At 40.1% G+C, this 17,529-nt stretch overlaps 1 protein-coding gene and 1 long non-coding RNA gene across 28 annotated transcripts in view; one reads left to right on the forward strand and one right to left on the reverse strand.

Moving 5' to 3' along the window:
- Nucleotides 1-267: 267 nt before the first annotated feature.
- On the reverse strand, nt 268-1,859 carry Gm40163. Its single transcript, XR_867692.2, has 2 exons — nt 1,789-1,859; nt 268-561 (listed from the first exon to the last, which is right to left on the reverse strand). It is a non-coding gene; the product is annotated as a predicted gene, 40163 (long non-coding RNA).
- Nucleotides 1,860-2,014: 155 nt separating this feature from the next.
- The window catches only part of Odf2l (outer dense fiber of sperm tails 2-like), a 35,347-nt gene continuing 19,832 nt past the window's right edge, over nt 2,015-17,529 (forward strand). For 3 of the 27 annotated variants that reach the window (XM_006501675.3, XM_030252678.1, XM_030252683.1), the window contains exons 1-8: nt 2,021-2,232; nt 7,657-7,821; nt 9,539-9,671; nt 10,469-10,597; nt 11,277-11,336; nt 11,456-11,527; nt 12,336-12,452; nt 16,078-16,263. In XM_006501675.3, the coding sequence (XP_006501738.1) occupies nt 7,715-7,821; nt 9,539-9,671; nt 10,469-10,597; nt 11,277-11,336; nt 11,456-11,527; nt 12,336-12,452; nt 16,078-16,263 (804 nt within the window). In that variant the 5' untranslated portion in view covers nt 2,021-2,232; nt 7,657-7,714. The other 24 variants (XM_006501678.4, XM_030252680.1, XM_006501688.3 and 21 more) reach the window with 22 other exon arrangements.

Raw genomic sequence — 17,529 nt, forward strand, 5'->3', positions numbered from 1 at the left:
TAAACCATGTGACATTCGTGATTTATCTCTTCTTGCATTGTTATAACATCGTAGCAATGACTCTTGCATTGTAAATTACTTACTAGGCTGAGGAGAAAGTCAATATATTGAAGTTCCAGTATCTAAAATTACATGTTTTTATTTTTAAACTCCCACCTTTTCTGCTTTCAGTTACAAAAACCTCTTTTGGCATTTACCTACCATTCTTTGACAGCCATAATCAGGTAAAAGCAGCTTACATATATGATTAAATATGCTGAGAAGTGATAGTGGGAAGATAATAAAAATCTTTATTTTCCACAATTAAGTCAGTACTTGGAGAATTGCCTTCAGAGAACGATCACTCTCCAGGGAGGAGTAGCATGCAGCTCCCTGCTGTGGAATGAGTGTGTCCCTTCCTCCCACTAACCCTCAGTGTGTAGGCACTTGGAGTGGAGGCCTTGGCAGGCTGATTGGGTTACAGGAGTAGAGTCCTCATGATGAGATCTGTGTCCTTACAGGAGGTAGGTGAGATCTTGCTTCTTGCTCAAGTGAGAATACAGCAAGGAGGCTTCCAACCATCTGTAAGCATTAGGAACAGACAACTCACTAGCAGCCAGATTGGTTGATTCTTGAGTTGGGTCTTCTGAGATTCTAGAAATGTGATAAATATGTTTCTGTTCTTTAAACAACTCAGCCTACGCTACTTTCTTATACAAGGCTGAATTAAGACGTCTATTACCAGTCTATCCATGGCTGCTCATGTACCCAGCATGTCCATATTGAATGTCCCAGGCAACAGAGAGAAGAGCTTCAAGCTACTTATGCAGAAGGTGCATATTGAAGTGGCTTGTTGTTTTTGACTGTGGAATATCATTCCATTGTATTGAATATGTAATCAATTTTCCTGCTGGTAAACATTCAATCTACTTGCCATTTTTAGCTATTATAAACAAACTTGCTATTTATGACTTTCTTATAGAATATTTCATAAACATGTATTTTCATTTTCCTCACCTAGGCGAACAGCTCCCTATGGAAACTCCCTAAGAAGCACAGCATCTGGCTCTGAAGAGCTTGTACTAGCCATACTGAAGGGCCGACAGTTCAGCTCCTAGCTGACATTTCCCATAGCTACCATTTTACTCTATCTACTAGAAGTATGCGCTGCTTCGATATGCTGTTCATTTTTATATCTCTTCCTGTGGTGGAACCTGAGGGAGTGGAGCGGAGGAACGAGGCAGACTAACGCCGCATGCAATAGCCAACTTTATTCAGAGCATCAGACAGTGTATACCCTGAGTGCTAAGAAAGGTCACTTGAGTATATAAGAAGGACAAGGTGCACGCGGCAAAAACATGTTTGTTTGTTTGTTTCCCATAGAGGCAAATAAATGGATAATAGCCAGTTGTACAAAAACTCGGACGTAAACTCACTCCTATCTACTACACCTGGGAGGTGCATGAAAACATTCCAAGAACAATGACAAAACTCCCAAAATCTCATAAGGAAAACAAAACAAAACAAAATAAACAAACAAAAAACCACTACTAGGTCCTACCAAGATCTCATTTGGCCGGTTCAGCAGTTTAGAAAGCACAGCAGCTTTATCTAAGGACTTAGGAGGACTTGAACGACATTTTGGAGAACCTGCTGACTATGTTTTTAAAGAAGAAAAACTCCTGTGGGGGATAATGCCATACACTGGAAAGGTTTTTCTGTCTTGGGTTTTTTCAAATCCTAGCTACAAAAAAGGGCAAAAGCAGGGAAGTCATTTTTCGATCCAGTGTCAAGAGACTCGGAACGGACCTTCCTTCCCTGCTAGGATGAGAGCGGTTGAGATTTTCGGTCAGCGACGCACAAAAGCTACGCCTTTTCTCAAAGCTAAAGCTTTTGAAAAATCTCACTAGAGAAACCAGAGCAGAGACAACCCCCCGCCGGCCACGCCCCCTCACTCCCTCCAATCACAGCAGGAACGGCGCTCGCGCTCTAGAGCTCCCGACCAATTAGCTGCGTCGGAGCGGGCCGATGAGGGCGGGGCGTCCGTTTCCACAGAAACCGCAGGCCGGTTACTAGCAACGTTGAGCTCCAAGGTGGACGCGCTCAGGCCGCCGCTGCCTGTTCTGGTGACTCGTCAGCTTCTCTCCCCGCGCTCCCTGCCCTTCCCTCTGGCCTCCTACTCTCTCTGCACTCTCCGCCTGCTGCAGTGACCCAGGGCCGGGCAGGCCTCAGAGAGGCCTCCGGCCATTGTAGGTAGTGGCGGCGGCGGGGGATGACGTCAGGGCGACGGGCGGACGGGCGGGCGGGCGCGAGTCTGGGGTGGGCTCTGAGGGCGGGCCGCGCGTGACCCTAGGCACCCGGAAGTGAAACCCGTGGTGCCCACCCCTCCTGAACAGTATGTGTTTGGTGCTCAGGTCCTCACTGTCACCCAGAGGAAAGCGGACATTGTGCCCCTGCTTCCCGCGGTGTGGTCTCGGGGCGCCGGGGAGAAGTTAGCGGGGGATAGGGTCCCTGCAGAGCGAGGGTCCGGGTTTGGGGGTGTTTCCGACATAGTGTTTTCCTAATCTTGAGCTCACCCGATGCCAGTCCAGTTCTTGACGTACCCCGAGTCATGTCCCCTGTCTCTGGCACTGAATATGTCAGTTGAGTAACCTTAACCTAACGGTGGCTGCTATTGGTGACCCTAAAGACCAAGTTTCTCTGTCACGCCATGGCTTACAAGGGTGTCAAATGTTTGAGGGTACGAGTGCCTCTGGTTTAGGTAAAGGATCAAACTGTAGAAATCGTGCCTGTTTGTAAGCTTTACTTCATACCTTTGATTAATGGTGAGACCGGCCATATTTGTAATTTTTAATAGCAAAGTATTATTATTGCTGTTTTCTGCTAATTCTACAACTGGTGTATATTAATAGTTTTAGTCTTTGCTTTTCGAGCGTCTCAAGATCTGAGCAGATAGCCTCATTTATTCGTCACTTTTGTTAACTCCATACAGACAAATGGGAGTCAGGATGAGTATAGAAACGATCCGTTGCAGGCCACTGATGCCCCCAACCCCCACCCTCTGGTTTAGTAGTTCTCCATTTATGACTGCTTCAGCAATGACTTTCTACAAAGAACAGATAGGTCTTCAAGGTTGTTCTGTAAAATCAGTTCTGATCAACTCAGGCTTGTAAGTAAATTTAAGGTAGGTTGGTTAATTCAGGATAATTACTTTAAAAAGGAGAAAGTGGAAAAAACGTGAAGATTGCTGAGCTGCCCCGCAGAGTGGGCCAGATGGCATCTAAGTTTAAAGGTGGGATAAAGTAAGATGAGTCCAGGGATTCTACTTCTTGCTCAGTGTGTCACCGTGACTCTAAACCACCCCTGTTGCTGTCCTTGATGGTCATCCGTGGTCCTAACATCTGCAGTATCCTGGGATCTTTAACCAGTGGCCTCTTCTGTCCTTTCATTGTACCAGTCCTCAGTTTCTTTCCGTGACACTTGCAATCCTTGTGTATCCACTGCATTTCTCCAATAACATCTCCTGGGCTTTCCTTAGAAACCCTTGCCTAATCATTCCAAGCCTCGGTTTGTATTCATTGCCTCTTCAGTCCTGAGGCCTGCACTACGATGGGGGGCTGCTCTGTCATCGGTGGCTTTCTGACCTCTATGCTGGTCTCCAGTCCTGTCATACGGTGTCAACCCTCAGCTGCTCTCCGTGGTCCCTTTACTCCTTGAAAACCAGAGCCATGTGGAAAACTCCTAACACATTACTAAGTTTAGCTACCACTTAAGGTACAGCCTTGGCCTCCCTGAACCACCGCTTCCCAGAAGAGTTCACCTCAGCAGTGCTGGTCACTTATTAATTATAACTACTTTTGCAGCTCAGGCCAACCAGCATCCATTGTAAAGCAAAGATTTTGTTTCAGTGCTGCTGGTTTCCTGTTGACTCTTCAGCCCCAGCTGACCAGAAGCCACAGATTCTTATTCAATTAACCTCTCTGAATCATAAATGTCACCCTGTTCCCTCACTCACACCCAATCATTTTGATAGCTTTTATTTAGAAATCTGTTTTCCTGCTTTGGTCATTTTTGCTTATCTATTTCTAAGTTTCACTTTTTTTTTTCCATAGTGGAGTCTAAAATGCTATGCAATTATCTCTTTGGTAAGTTTTGACTAGTTTCCAGAATACAGAGAAAAAGCATCTTTCTTACATCTACTTTCTGTTTCTTGCTGAGTATTTGAATTTTTGGATGTTATTTTAATAGAATTTGCATGCTGTTGTTTGAAGTCACATGATTTTGATTTTCAGGGATTGGTGTTTAGCAAACAAACACTTATGGAATTCTATGCTTTCTCGTCAGGGAGAGTAGTTTTTAACCAACATTTGCCTAAACTAGTCTAGGTGCTATGATCTTTTCTAATGCTATTGTTCATGAGCATCCATCCCTTAACACACTTACTGATCAAAATGGAACACAATACTGTGGTTATAGCTACATCTGCAATGCCATTATCACCCTTGACAGGTTAAAAAAAATCATAATACTGATGGTGACGAATTTGCTCAGACTTGTGTAGGATGGGTCACTAACAAGTTGTACAGAAATGCAATGTTTGTCAGTTAGCCATGCCTTGCACATAACTGAAAACTTGGGCAGAACACTCAGTTTCTATTAGAAAAAAATGCCTTTAGTGAACTGAAATGAGAGTATATTTTATAAAGATGGGATATTTTATAAATGAAAGAGAAGTGTAGCATTTGGTTCGGCAGGCAAGCATTTTTATAGTAAGGAAAGCATTATATTTGTTCATCTACTTTTGGTTCCAGAATTGTCATAACACAAAACAGTGAGATGTCTTCAGACATGTGCAGTCTTTGTCTCGTAGAGTATGACTTCTTATAACTTCTGTGAGAATATGTGACACTCACCTACTTGTCTGCTTTGAGTTGGGAATGATAATATCGAGGAAGTCTTTCTTAGATCCCATCCTGCTTTCCTTTCTCTTCTGTGATAAAATGCCTCAACAGAGCACTTTTAAGAGAAGAACAGTTATTTGACTTACAATTCAGATTGTAATCACTCATCCTTGTAGCCAAGACAGCAGGAGCTTGAAGCAGTCAGCCACACCCACAGTCAGGACAGGAGGGAGACTGAATGCATGCATGCATGCTTCTCTTTGCTCTCTCTCTTTTATTTAGGGCTCAACCTATGGTATAGTGTCACCTACAGCCAGCATGTTTCTTTCCACCTCAGCCCAGCTAAGAAAACCTCTGACAGGTATACCCAGTAGGCAGCCCAATTAAAGCTGTTCCTCATTGAGACTGCTTTGTTAGAGTTCTAGATTATGTCTAGATGATAATTATCTACCACGGGTCCCTATTTCTGCCACACTTTTACCATTTAAGATGTAGTTAATATTTGTAGGTGATGAAGCAAAAAAAAATTGCTTTCTAATTTGTGATAAAATTTTTAGAATAGTGTGTGTGAGTGTATGTGTGTATGTGTGTGTGTGTTGGCATGTGTACCAGTACCCAGAACTCAATACATGAGAACTCACTTAAATTACTGATGCTAAATGATTTTCATTTTATGAAATATTTTCTAAGAATGGAAGATTCTTAACCTCTCATGCTGGTTTTAAGTTTTTCTTCTAAATATAGAAACATCTTTCTTTTAACCCCTAGAAAGGTCAGTCAAGAGTTGGATATGTGAAAAGCAGTCGTTGGCCATGTTTGTTGGGAGTGCTAAGCTTTGCATACTTTCCAGGCATTCCTGAATTCTCCAAAGCTTGTAGGTGCTTAGGATTCAACTCTAAATAAGACATTCTTTCTTGAGATCCCAGCCTGTGGAGAGAGAAATATTTAAACAGATAAATGAGAAAAAGATAAATGCTAATCGCCCCCGAGGGGCTGTGGCAGTTACAAACTAAACAGACCCACAGGGGAGTTTGCTGGGATGTCACAGAGCCTGCTTCTCTTTATCCTTAGTTTGGCTTTTCATGTGACCTGTGCATTTAAGGTTCTACTGGGCTGTATGTAAATATCTCCATATATTCTCTACAGCGTGATTTTTGTAGTAACAGATGTTACACAACTCAGCAGCAAGAGATCCAGGAGGAGTATCACAGGCCCTCTGGGTTATTCTTCTTTTTGAATTTTAGCTGCTAAATATTTGTCTCTGCATTGTATATTGAAGCATCAGACAAAAATTGATGCATTTTTTGCAGGTTTTCTGGGAGGTTTGTGACTTGCTAATTAAATATTTTGAATAGTTTCAACCTACTATTTCACATGTACCTAAACTAATGAAAATTTCTTGAACATAATGTATTTTAATAGGGAAATCTAAGACTAAATCTTAAATATTTGAAAAGCAATATAGAAAACACAAAACATGACTTTTAATCTTGTATGAACAGCCACAACAAAAAAGACACATGACCATTTCTAACTAGAGTTGTGAAAACTTAGTCTCAATGTTGCTGATGTGTTAATTCATCACTTTAAATGGGCCAACTTGGGAGGAATTCATCTATAGCCAGTCACTTGTAAAAAATAACATCTTCAGGGCTAAATGAGAAGATTTTTGCTAAAGTCCAGAAGTACTGTCATTTTTAATTATTATCTTCATCAGCAAAGAGTATTATTCTTGATTGAGTTGGAAATGGGAATGAAGAAGTGTAACAAGAAGGATGACTTTCAAAATAACATTTTATGTGCTCTGCCGCAGTTGTTGGGAAGTGTGTTTAATGTTGGTGCATTGAGTTTCTGCAGTTGTAAGAGGAAACAGGTTCTGTTGCCTAGGCCAGATGGAACTAGTACAAAATCCACCATGGTCTGCATATTTGTTTTCTAGTCCTTTTGGGTGAATATTGAAGGATTGCTATAATACTCCAGGAAATAGACCAATAAAGATAACTACATTTGGGCCTAGAGAGATAGCTCAGTGGTTAAGAGTGCTTGCTGTCACCCAGGCGTGGTGGCGCATGCCTTTAATCCCAGCACTTGGGAGGCAGAAGCAGGTGGATTTCTGAGTTGGAGGCCAGCCTGGTCTACAAAGTGAGTTCCAGGACAGCCAGGGCTATACAGAGAAACCCTGTCTCGAAAAACAACAACAACAACAAAAAAGAGTGCTTGCTGTCCTTGCTGAAGACCCAAGTTCAGTCCCAGTAGCTACGCAATCCCTGTATAACTCCAGCTCCAGGGGACTCTGCTCTCCATGTTGCCAACTCCCTAAGACTCATGTGCACATACCCACGCACAGATGCAAGATTAAATAAAATCTAAAAAGTGATCTTGTGTATGTGTATGTATATATATGCAAGCCTTTCAAAAATGTATATGGAAACTTGGAATTGGTAAATTATTATGCAATGCAATTTTGATATTATTTTAAGGTAACTAGAACATAAGTGAGTAGCATTTATAATTTTTTAAGACAGTGCCTCACTATGTAGCCCTAGTTAGCCTGGAGCTTGCTAGGTAAACTGGGTAGCCTTAAACTCACAGAGATCTGCCTCCACCTGCCTCTTAAGTGCTAAGATTAAAGACATGCACAGCCATGCCCTAATAGCAGTTATAATTATATATTGCCTTTGAAGCATTTATACATAATTGAGATCTTTAAATCACAGAATAATGAAAGGAAACAATCCCTCCTGAAATGATAAGTTGAATAACATATGTTTCCTAGCTTTCAGTGTCTGTGGAAAAGTTGTTGCTGAAGTGCCTGTAAAAGAGTCACTGAGTTGATGGAGATGCCTACTAGTGATGGAAGTCTTTCAGAGGGCCTGATTTCTTATCTCATCCGGGAGAGAGGATCTGCTCCACAGTGTGCCCCTGAGAAGCACCTCAGCAGGTAGCCTTGGTAGTAGCAGAACAAATCTCATCTTCTAGCTTCTTAATTAAATGGCAACCATTCACGAATAGCCCTGTCACATTTAGTATTTATTCATTAAAATATGCCTACATATCTGATTATAAAAATACTTACTCAGCAGGTTAGGGCAGTTGCCAGTCTTTATTATTCGTTTGTTTGCCTTACTTGTTATTTGTACTTTTTGAGCCGAGGCCTCACAGGCAGCTCAGGCTGTTCCTAATCTCTTCGGCTATTTGCCTACAGGTGTGTGGTTTAAGATCTTTTTATTATTATTAATTATTATTATTATTTGTAATGAAAGTAATTGAAAAATTAACCCAAGCTATTAATAGCTTAAAGTGAATATTATTGCCTGGTGTATTGCTGTGTAACAAATGATTATCATATTTTGCTTTTTTTAAATGGGAAATTTACTTGTTATTTGTGTGAATTCATATTCCCCCAAATAGTAATCTTAAAAAAAAATGTCATTATTATTGTTGTAGGTTATATAGACTAGCTTTTAGTTTAGTTTGCAGAAAATGAACAATGGGGTCTGGAGAGATGGCTCAGCAGTTAAGAGCACTGACTGCTTTTTCAGAGGCCCTGAGTTCAATTCCCAGCAACCACATGGTGGCTCACAACCATCTGTAATAGGATCTGATGCCCTCTTCTGGACATCAGTCTGAAGACAGCGACAGTGTCCTTATATAAAACAAACAAACAAAAAACAAATAAATCTTTTTTAAAAAGAAAATGGAAAATGGTGTTTCATCAAATATAATTGTTAATTTTTGTGCCCATGGTTTTGAATGAATGACACTTATTTATCATAAGCTTTTAACTGTAAGCCAGTGGTACTTATGAACAGAATCTTCTCTTTGAAATATCTGTAAGATACCAAATGCATGTGTGTATGTGAGACTTGTGCTGTGGAGTCAGAGGACAATTTTCAGATTCTGTTCTCTCTCCAGCATGTGCGTTCCAGAGGTCTAAACAGATTTCTAGGCGTGGCAGCTAGTGTCTTTACCTGCTGAGCCATCTTTGCAGCCCCATCAGTCCTGAATGAGTCTTCATGTGACATTCTACAAGGACACTAAAGTACTGAGTGATAAAAGGCATGGTGCTCTCACAGCACTTGCTGTTTGCTTTATAGATATTCAAAAAGCTTCTTTCAAATTTAGTTATATGTAGATTCTTATTTATTAAAAAATCTTAAATATATATTTATTAAAAATTTAGAGATAAATTTATTTTATGAGTATGAGAATTTTGCCTCCATATGTGTGTGCACCACATGCATCCTTGGCGCCCATGGAGGCCAAAGGAGTGTATGAGTTTCCCCAGAACTGGAGTTATAAAGAGCTGTGAGCTACCCTCTGGGGCTGGGAATAGAACCTGGGTCCTCTGAAGACCACCAGTGCTGAGCCATCTCTCTAGCCCTATACACAAATTTAAATGTACATTGCGTGTGACTCCATAGCAGCAAAATGTGAGATGAACTATTCTCCTACCTGTACTCAAGGTCCACGTCTTTTGGCCTCTGTCAGTCTATGTTTGGCCTGGATGCTTATAGTCCTGGTGGTAAGGTCTCCCCTAGGGGCATCTAAGTCAAACCCATGTCAGTCCAGAGGCAGGCTTGACCGTTCTCGTCTTATATAAAAGGTCTCCAGTTTATGTGTTAGAAGTAACTTCAAGCTTATTTGTCTGTTATTAGGCTCAAGCAAGACGTCGCAAATACAAAGATGGAGTTGAAAGCAACGCTTAAGGAAGCTCAGTTGGCATCCTGTTCAGTTGAATTACTTTTGCCATTATTTAAGAACACTGTGGAAGGAATTAGTCTAGAAAACGTGAGTGTTGGACTTAGAATGGCTAATGAGATGGGAAGTGAGCATAATATTCAGAAGGCCTTGACCAAGGACTCAGATCTCAATGTCATGCCCATGAATGCGCTCATGATACCAAATATGGGGGCTGGGGTAAGAATTCTTTATTCCTGTCATTAGCTGCAGTTCTTCTTATAAAAGGTTGTCTCAGCCTATAGTGTACTTAGTAAGAGACTAGAGTGGAAAGTACAAATTGGTATGTGACTGACCTGGCCTTCAGCTAGAGAATGAAACTTTCTGAAGGGTGGATTTAAAACTAAAATTGTGGTGTGCAGAGATGGTTCAGTGGCTGATCAGTTGCAGAAGAGATGGTTCCCACTTCTGGCCTCCATGGGTACCAGACACACACAGTACACAGACTTGCAGACAAAACACTCATTTACATAAAATAGTAATAAATAAATCTTTTAAAAATAAAACTCCCGAGAGATGCCATGTATCTGTTTACTGTGGCATCAGTTGGAACAGAATGATTTTACGATTTCAAATATGCTTCACTTTGGAACAAAGACAGCCTGTGGTCTGCACATTAGCAGAACAAATACTTCAAAGCTGTGGGGTTCTACAACTTCCTCTTATTTTGATTTAACCACTGTGTAGTGCATTCTGTCTGTTATTGGTAAACTTGCCAGGGCTTACCAATACTATATTCAAAATAATGGTTTTGAAACTAGGAAATAGTTCCTCACTGATAATACTCTAGGGTGTTTTACTTAATGTTGTCTTAACATGTAGGTATGTGCTTTTTTTTATTTTGTCAGGCTAATCTTTCTGCATCCAGTTTGAAGAAGATTTTTGAACAGAACGACATATTATCAAAAGAATTAGACACTTTTAACCGTGTGAAATTAGCCTTAGAACATCTTATTAAACAGACTGACTATGAACAAGTAAGGCTCCTGTGCTGTGTCTGTAGTGATGCCTCCCACTTGGAGGATATTTTATTTCTCTAACTGAATATAAAATATTGGTATATGGAAACAAAAGTAATTCTTTGAATTTTTGTTTGAAATATAATTATTAAACTTCTACTTTAAGTATTAATTTATCTGGCTATAGAAATGTTTAAAATTCTCATAGTTTTAGCTCTCATGTGTATCATTATTTATACACACTTTCCCCCCACACAAATAAAAGGTACAGTGTAGTCACACTGTGTGCATTTCATATTCCACACAGTCTATCTGCAGAGCTCAAATTAAGAAATAGTTACTAATTTAAGGGCCAGGGATATAGTTCAATGGCAGACTGATTAACTGTCATAGGCTATGCCCTGGACTCCACCCTCAGGGAGGGAGGGAAGAGAGTGACTGTAGAGTGCAGTTACTTAGGACATTGGAATTAAGATATTCAAACTAGAAACCAAAGCAAACTATTCAAATGTAATTATATCAACCTAAAAAGCGTCTAAAGTAAGATAGCATAGCATAGAGGAAGACTACAGAATAGGAGAAAATACTGGCAACTCCCTTCTTGCAGAGCATTGATATCTGTAGAAAATGAGCCCCCAAACTTGACAGTAATAATGCTTAAAACTGCGGTTTTAAACTTCGATGATCTTTCTTACAGATAGGAGACAGCTTGCTATGCTTGTTGAAGGATCTCAGTGACAATGAAAGTGAGAACAGAGTAAGCGTTTCCATTTGTTAGCCATTCTTTCTGACTTTTTTTTCTTTGTATGCTGCTTAGTTTTAACCAGTATTACCTAAGTTGTGACTTTTCTAATTCTTACCTGTGTTTTCCTGAAGAACCTTGAGGAAAAAGTACTTGAAAAGGAGACCTATATCCGTGAACTCTCGTGTCTGTTTCAGAATGAAAAGGTAAACACAGTTTGAGCTTTTGACTTTGTTATATTTTGTTAGCATTGGCCCCCTTTCCCTCCCTCTCTCCCTCCCTGTTTTCATATCCTCAGTTGTAATCACAATAAAGGCTTTTTGACAGTTTAGATCAGTATTAACTTATATGTATCAGATAGAACATCTTTTTAAGTTTTTGTTGGTTTGTTTGTTCTTTGGGGGTCGATTTTGCTATTTAGTCCACTTGGCATAAGTTACTACAAATTCTATCCTTCTGGTTTGGGTGATGGGTCTGTCGGAAGACCAGGACCTGTGATTAGTTCCTAAAACTCTTGTAATTCTGGTCCTGGAAAGAGCAGAGATGGGAAGGAAGGTTCCTGTGACTCACTGGCCAGCCAGACTGCTTTAATTGGAGAGCTCCAAGCCAGTGGGAGAGCCTGTTCAGGGGAGCTGGATGACACCCACATTGTCCTGTGTGCTCTAATACGTCTTATGTGTGTGTCCCCAAACTTGTACACAGCTGAAAACATATAACTTATATTTTATTTTTGGTAAGATTAAGTAGTTGGTGTTTGGAGGAAGACTTTTGACATACTTAAGTCTTCCTTGGGAGGAGAGATGGGAAGATTTGTAGGAGATGATTAGAAGGCATTGAATACATGTGCAGATTTTACCTGCAGCTTTTATGAAGTACATCTATGAGGCCACAGTATATGGAAAGGAATGTTCTATTTTACCATCTGCTCAGGTTGAGTCTGACTGGGGGGGGGGGGGGGTCTAACAATGACAGACAGAGGGAACACAGTAACTTGCTGTTATTTTTCTTTTACAGGAAAGTGCTTTGAAAGCAAACAGGCTTTCTCAATCAGTCAAAGTAGTGCACGATCGTCTACAGCGCCAAATTCAGAAGAGGGAAGCTGAGAATGAAAAGCTAAAAGAACATGTACAGGTTATAAGTATTCATTTTTATAGTTAAGTAAGAAAGTAATGAAAAACTAACTGTGACAGCATGGCTTACTTGTGGAAGAAAGTGATAATAAGAGAATGTAATTTTGGCATTTCTGTGGGAAACACACTGAGTATAAATCTCAGTCATGAGATGTCTCGCCTGAAATCTCCATATGAAAATGTTTTTATTTTATATTTCAATCCAGGAAGCACGCGTGGAGAGTGAGTTTCTTTCCAGTTTTTCTCACGGTATAGCTAATTTATGTTTACTGTGGACATTTTTATAAATTATGGAAACATAAGTTAAAATAGCTTAAGATCAACAAACTGTTGTTAAAATTTTGTTGTATATTATTCCAGTCTTTTTTCCATATCTCTATACCCTTTTATGGGTATCCTTGCATGTATCTAATAGGCAGTTGGGGAGTTAAGCTTCTCTTGTTACCAGTTATGATCACTGTGAATGAGCTCAGTTCTCATATTCAGGCCACTGAGAAGTTCCCTTTGTACTGATGCAGTGGGAAGGAATGTTTAGTTTAATTATGTGTTCCTAATCACAGCCATTTGAGGTCAGAGCCTGAGAGTGCTGCTACATGTCACAACCTAATTAGATCCACTGTCTTATTTTTTATCAAAGGCAAAAAACCAGTGTTCCTACCTTCAGAGACTTCTACAAACTAAGGGCAAGGATGTCTAGGTAGACTTCAGTGTGTTTTTATTGTCCTGACTCATAACAGACATTTGCAGCCTGTAGCACCTGCTTCAAGAACTCCATGCACGTGTCCTTCAGTGGATATACAAAGAGTGTTAGTGTCCTTTCCCAAGGACGTTAAGCATGCGTATGGAGAATGTAATGGGTTTCAGTTAATTTTGTTCTTTGTTAATTTCATACCAGTGTCTGCTGTATTCTGGTTACTCTCCATCTCCTTTCACCTCTGTCCCTCCCATCCTCACCCCCCTGCCCATCCCTCCCTCCTGCTCCCTTCCCTAGATACACGACTATAGTCTTGTCTATTGTAACCACTGGGTTGGAACTATCCATCGGAGCTTGACAGGGTCAGTAGTGGTAGCCAGCTAAAGACACTGGATTCTCCTCTCCTGGACTCTAGCAAATAGTCCTCATTCTGTTCCTGCCAGTTCCTACAGCACCTCCCTCACCCCCCCATGGATCCTTTTTGCTCTTTGCATGGAGGAGATAGGACAGGGCAGCTCATTTGCTGTGCCAATGCTGCCCAGGCATACACAGGCAAATGATGGGATCTAGCTTGTCAGTCACCTACCTCAGATTACCTTACACAGGCCTATGATATCCTTTAGTAGCAGTTGAGGATGTTTTTCAAATCTAAATGAAATAATGAGTTATTTTCAAAAGTAAGTTTTAATAGTATCTTTTTTTGTCCTTTGTCTTTTTTTTTTTTTTTTAATATGCTTAATCATCTGAAGACAACACAAGGCTAAAATCCTGAGCTCTGCCACAGTGTCCCTATCCTTACTGATGGAGTACGGGGCAGTAGACAGAAGCCACTTTAGGGCCTTGCTGTTCTGCCTTTCTTCTCCTACACACTCTGATTACACTTGTATTATTTGTATACAGTAACTATACTGTGTAAAACAAATACATAAATTGTGGAATTTAAAGCAGTAGATAATGTGAAGGGATTAGAATTTACTCATTAGATTTTGTGTTTAAGGAGGTTGTTTTTTAAGTGTAAAACCAGATTTCAGTCTGGCAACATAAATCTCAGGTTTTTATTGTTGTTATGCAGTAAACCTTTATAAATTTATGTTTTAAATCTTTCAAACCTATCCCAAAGATGCTTTAAGTCGATTTTTTTTCTAAATTTTTGTAGTCTGTCAGTTGGTTCTCAACCTGTGGGTCACGTCCCCTATAAGGGTTATATATCAGATACCCTGCACTTCACATACTTAACAGTAGCAAAATTACAGTAGCCATGAACATAATTTCATGGTGGGGGAGCTCAGCACAACATGAGGCACTTTCTTAAAGGTCGCAGAATTAGGAACATTGAGGACTACTGGTATAGCATGCGATTTATCCTATTTTCTCTGTTCTCACATATACATACAGTAGGGTTATGTGTAGTCTACCATATAGCGTAATATGTATACATGTCCTACCATCTCATATCTATACATTCACTTGGCAAATGACTGATGGTTTTTTGCAACTGTAAAAATAATTTACCAAATTCAGTCTATCCCTGGAATATTGAAGTGTAAGATTTGAGAATTTCATAGATGCATACAATATATTTTGATTATATACACCCCCAGCCACTTTCTCCCTCCAACACGTACCCCTCCTAACTTTATCATCTTTCTCTTTTTAAAAAAAACTTGTTGGGAGAAGTTTTTAAGCAATTGTAGAAACTGTTCACAGTGTGGTGGTGACCCCGTGTGGCCATCTAGAGGAATGCCTGGTATATTTCTTGTGGGTGGGTCCTTTCTCACACACAGACTTAGCTTCTATTTGTTTTTTTCATTTACTGTAGTGCTTCATGAAACTTTTTTGTCTGTTTAAGATAAATTTGTAAAAGCCACTGAAGAGGGAGTTGCTGATTCATAGTTTAAGCTAAGACTTAGACTTAGTTTATATTTAAACTTAGTTTAGACTAAGCAGGCTGCAGTGATGAAATCCAGAGGCCTGCTTCTTTCTTTCAGTATTAGTGGAAGTGAAGGGAAACGGCTTTGGCACAGGACTAAGTGGAAAAGCCTATCCTTTCCTGTGAGTACCAGGTTTATTTTCTGTTGAAATGGCAGTCCCAGGAATGGGAAAGTCAAAGTCAGATTCTGTAATTTTAGTTAATTTCAAAATAAACCATACCAGTCTTTAGTCATTGATTTTTGCATACTAATGTTTAGTAATACTCACAGCCCTTAATGCTCAGTTACTTAGAATAATTTGAAAGAAAAATGTCAAGTTGTCACACTAAAGCAGGTCTCTTATGTGTTAGAGGTCTAAGGAATTGGTCCTGCCAGTTAGCACCATCCTATTCCATGGCTGCAAGCCTGCCCTTAGACATCATTTGACCTGTTCATCATTGTGTGGCCCTGGTAGCCAGTGACTGAATTGCATGGCCTTGGGGTCAATTATTTCCTAAGTCTACCAGTGTTGGACAAAGCAGTCCTTCAGCAGCACATGGCTTCTGGTCTTAATATTGTTTGCCCCCTGGGTCTCCGCTTATCCTGTCTTCATCCTCCATGCCCTGTGTCCCCTGGAAACCTGAGGAGCTCCTGTGTACCTGGAGAGCTTCTAGTTCCTTTCCAGCTCTGCACACACAACTGAGATCATACTTCCAACTTGTGGTTTTAGAACTGTTCTGGGTCATATTTCATCACAGGGGCTGTAAGTAAGTTGGTGGTTCTGTTACAATAACAAGTGTGGGTCTCTTTAGTCATAATTTTATGTAGACTGAAGTCGTTTGAATTTTCATTTTTTAACTTTTCACAAGAAGCTTTGGTTATATCACCCCTTATCACTTTAACATTTTAATCAATCATGATTAGCTGTTTTGATAAAATATGTGTGGAAGATATGTACTTTTTACAATATTTACATAAACATTGAGGCTCAGATATAATTTAATTGTTTCTACATTCTTTAGAGCTTGGAAACCCAAATAGCCAAGTGGAACTTGCAGGTGAAAATGAATAAGCAAGAGGCTGTAGCCATCAAGGAAGCAAGTCGGCAAAAGGCTGTAGCTCTGAAAAAAGCATCGAAAGTGTACAGACAAAGGCTGCGACACTTCACAGGGGATATCGAGCGCCTCGCCTCCCAAGTCAGAGATCAGGTGAGTGTGCATGCTCTTACAGATAGAGGATGCTACCTGTGCTTAGAGTCAGTAAGAGAGCAGGGTTACAGTTAGCAGGGTTAGATAGCATAGTTAGATAGACTGGTTGGCAGAGTTAGATAGTATGGTTAGTTAGACAACATAGATAGTTTAGGGAGCATAGTTATATGGATAGCATAGTGACTGTACTTATCAACTTTAGTTAGGTAGCATAGTTATCCTTAGATGGCATAGTTAATTCGCATAATTAGCATTGTGAAGCTTTAAATAATGGTGTCATTCTTATCCTTGTTACTATTAATGTTATAAAATTTGCTCATCTTTTTTGCTTTGGACTTTTATTTTGAATTGTGTAGCACTTTTGGGGCTACTAAAAGGAGATGTGAGTGTATGCAATACCCACTCCCCAACACACACATTCAAAGCTTCTATGGCAGGTAAGGATAAGCCTTCCTCCATCTTGCCTACTGGAAAGTTACAGTGCGTATTAACATACTAAAGGCCTGAAAAGGCTTTCAGAATGCAGTAATGAGGGCATGGAAGGAAGAATTCCCACACTTAACCACAGAACTCTTCTTGTACCCACAGAGCAGCTCCTGGAACTGGTTCTGAGAAATATCAGTTTGGGAAATGCTGATTTATGTTATTAGACCATATGACTTTATTCAGTAATTCATTTAACCTCTGTAATGCATTTGAAACCATATGCTGACGTAAACAAAACATGTGAAAGATATCTTTGAGTATAATACAGAGCTGAAAAATGGAGTTAGTGCTTTGTTCTTCTTGACAAATCATTATTCTTATTCAGTTGCCATCCAATAATATATTCTTTGTTTCCATGTCTCACTAGTATCCCACCTCTTCAGAACGTATGCTAAGGCTTATAGGTTTATTAGTAGTTTGTGGGAATGAAAACAGACTTGTATAAAAGCTTGTACAAACAAAACAAGTTAATATTTTATAAGCTCAAATGTTACCATTTTAAGGCTCTAATACTTAACTTACGTTCACTTGAGTACAACTAGATATTAGAATCGAAGGCTAGGCTCAACTTGTATAAGGTGGGACCTGGCTGGATACCTAGAGATGCTTAGAGTGCTGGACACTAATCATGACACTGACGCTCTTGAGGGTTTCCCCCTGAGGTAGCTTCACCAAGTCCCGTGCAATTTAGGAAGGTTCTGCACTTGTTAAGCCTGTGACGTATAAAGGGCACTTAACCTCTCTGACCTTCTACCTCTTTATGAGCGAGGGGATGAGAAC

This window comes from Mus musculus, chromosome 3 (assembly GCF_000001635.26).
Source record: "Mus musculus strain C57BL/6J chromosome 3, GRCm38.p6 C57BL/6J".
Taxonomy (NCBI): domain Eukaryota; kingdom Metazoa; phylum Chordata; class Mammalia; order Rodentia; family Muridae; genus Mus; species Mus musculus.